The following is a 2,450-nucleotide window of genomic DNA, read 5'->3' as shown; positions in this document are numbered from 1 at the left end:
TTATCTCCATGTTGGCGAAGATTCTGAATTATCGTCACTGGATAGCAGAGAAATGCTGCTTTACAGATTAAGATCTGCATATAGAGTTGGTCTCTCTACTCCTATAAAAGACAGTAGCAGAGAAATGCTGCATATTACGTTTCAACCCTCTTGATCTTATATAACCCTTATATATATATATATATATATAGTCACGTCACTATGCTCCTTAAACGTCATTTTCCCTTTGTTCTCTTTACTGCAATTCTGCTTGTGTTATCCGCTTCGTTCCATGCATGATCAGCACGAAAAGAATAGAAAGGAAAAAAGGTCAAAGCATTGATAAGTACAGTGACGCCAATGGATATAACTATTGTGGCTACTGGCTACAATTATTGTCGTTTTTCATACGCAGCCATAAGAAATTTGTTTATGTTAAACATATATTGATGGGAAGAAATTGACATATTATTTTGATTCAACATCAATTTTATTGGAGAGGGCTGTTAATGAAGTTCCCAAACGGCGAAGTCTTGTCCACTGGTAGCAAGCACCGCATTTTGAGGAAGAAGGTTCTTCAGATCACCGTTGGGCCCAATCTTGACAACGATCTTGTTGTCTATCTCAGCCATGTACAGATCAGCATCAGCTGCCAGAATGTTGACGCTGCTCGTCGGGTTTATCCCATTCCTCTTCCTGATGTCCGTCAAATTCTTTATGGGCGCTCGTTGTTCTTCCCAATCGATGTAGTGGTCGTAGAACTGCACGTGCACCCAACACAACACACAGTAAGCAACTCTGCAACTGCAATATTTATATTCCTCTGAAACAACTGAAACAAAAGAAAAACAAGGTACGTACGATTGAGGGATGGCCTGGGTGAGTGAGTATGTAAGCGTAACCAAGCGTGACTTTATCCTTCGGGAAGGGCCAGGTTTGCTGTGACCAAGTGTCATGGTTATCGATTAAGGTGACGGCACTGGATGGGTCGGTTCCGATGATCCCCGGTGGCTTACCGTTCGCATCTTTCATCCTCCACAGTTCACCTTGTACGGCGGCTCCGAGCACCATTTTGGTTGTGAAGTCGAAGGTCGTGACGGCCCCACCTGCGTCTTGCACCCACTTCACCAGTCTCGCACGATGCGGGTCTTGGTTCGCCAAGGGTTTTCCGTCTGAGCCCATGGTGACCTTCTCGTAAAGCTCTCCGACTGCAAATTCCGGTGTGGTCTGGTCCATGTAGATTTTGGTGAACCTGGGAGCGTAGCCTAAAACCATGTCGAACCTCCATCCTACGAATCCAACGTCTGACTTCAACCAGTTCATCCAGTCAGCGAGCTCTCGCTGCACCCTGGGATTGGTGTGGTCGATGTCCGGTACATCCCCCCAGCCGATGCCGGTGTCGGGATTTCCGGTGCCATGAAACTGCGTATCATCGGAACAGATTTCTGACACATTCCAGTCGAGACGGTCATCGGGAGTACCACCTTCGAAGATACTAAGTCCTCTTTCGTCCAGCCTCTCGGCAGCTCTGTGATTGATGACTATGTCGGCGATGCATTTCACTCCTCTATCGCGGAATGCTGCTATCAGTGACTTCAATTCCTCCTTGTTACCGTATTTCGAGGTGTCAAGATCATATAATCTTTTCGGCAAGTATCCTGCAAGTTGAGTGCAGATATATATTTTAAAATAAATAAAAATTCAAGACAAAGACCCCGAAGGATGAACCGATCAAAAGAATTAAGTTTTAGAAGAGGTATATACGAACCTTCAGGGCCCTTAGGATCAGAGTTGGAGGGAGGAGGAAGCCAAACATAGTCGACTCCAAGATCTGCAATCAAAGGGACCTGGGTCTTGAGATAGTTGTAAAATCCCCCTGCTTTATCTTTGGATGCCCAGTCGAAACCCTGCAGATAGATAGATATACACCGTGTGAAACTCGACAAATTGGTTTCATGTGTATTCAGAGTGAAGGAGTAATTAATCAAGGAAATAGATATATAGGTGGTACCTGGAACAGTATGGAAGAGGAGGAGAAGGAAGGGAGAAGTGAAATGCAGAGGAAAACGAAACAGAAGGAGGCGAGAGACTTCATGTTTCTTAATTAGATTTTGCGTTGAGGACTCTTGAGGTTGAGGGTGATTCAGCCGCATTTTATAGGCATCTACCACGTACGGCTCTGCTTTGAACTTTCAAAGGGCGTGTATGGATGCGTCCCCTTTTGTGCTGCTAGTGCTAGTGCGTTAGGCATCAAATTTGAAATGATGTCACTACGCGGAAAGCACCTTTCAAGTTTTGACCAAAGATAATTGATCCTAATGGACAGCTTGACTCTGTTCTATAGATATTTCCTACGGTCTACGGCAAACACCTCATAAAAATGTTTCATTGAGACCTCGTGGACTCATTCATCCTATGTTGTATTAAATGAAAATGTGACAAATACTCTTTTTAACCTATAATCCAGAAGT

The 2,450-nt window shown here is 44.3% G+C and overlaps 1 protein-coding gene across 1 annotated transcript; it reads right to left on the bottom strand.

Annotated features, from left to right (window-relative positions):
* Window positions 1–318: 318 nt before the first annotated feature.
* LOC129303598 (alpha-amylase-like) lies at window positions 319–2,141 on the bottom strand. The gene is made up of 4 exons (XM_054943014.1): window positions 1,991–2,141; window positions 1,748–1,886; window positions 841–1,637; window positions 319–740 (listed from the first exon to the last, which is right to left on the bottom strand). Exons 1-4 carry the CDS (start codon window positions 2,072–2,074, stop codon window positions 486–488), a joined length of 1,275 nt encoding a protein of 424 aa, XP_054798989.1. The 5' UTR covers window positions 2,075–2,141; the 3' UTR covers window positions 319–485.
* Window positions 2,142–2,450: the final 309 nt, after the last annotated feature.

The sequence above is a fragment of the Prosopis cineraria genome, unplaced genomic scaffold, assembly GCF_029017545.1.
Source record: "Prosopis cineraria cultivar Desert tree isolate PC_DT_omini unplaced genomic scaffold, ASM2901754v1 PC2, whole genome shotgun sequence".
Classification (NCBI taxonomy): domain Eukaryota; kingdom Viridiplantae; phylum Streptophyta; class Magnoliopsida; order Fabales; family Fabaceae; genus Prosopis; species Prosopis cineraria.
This window is presented reverse-complemented; position numbering and strand designations above follow the sequence as displayed.

What these genes read in the sequence shown, in the direction of transcription:
- LOC129303598 (XM_054943014.1), bottom strand. Translation starts at nt 2,074, where the DNA reads ATGAAGTCTCTCGCCTCCTTCTGTTTCGTTTTCCTCTGCATTTCACTT. An exon ending in CCTCTTCCATACTGTTCCAG is followed by an intron (nt 1,887 to 1,990) that starts GTACCACCTATA and finishes ATCTATCTGCAG; the next exon opens with GGTTTCGACTGGGCATCCAA. An exon ending in ACCCAGGCCATCCCTCAATC is followed by an intron (nt 741 to 840) that starts GTACGTACCTTG and finishes GTGCACGTGCAG; the next exon opens with TTCTACGACCACTACATCGA.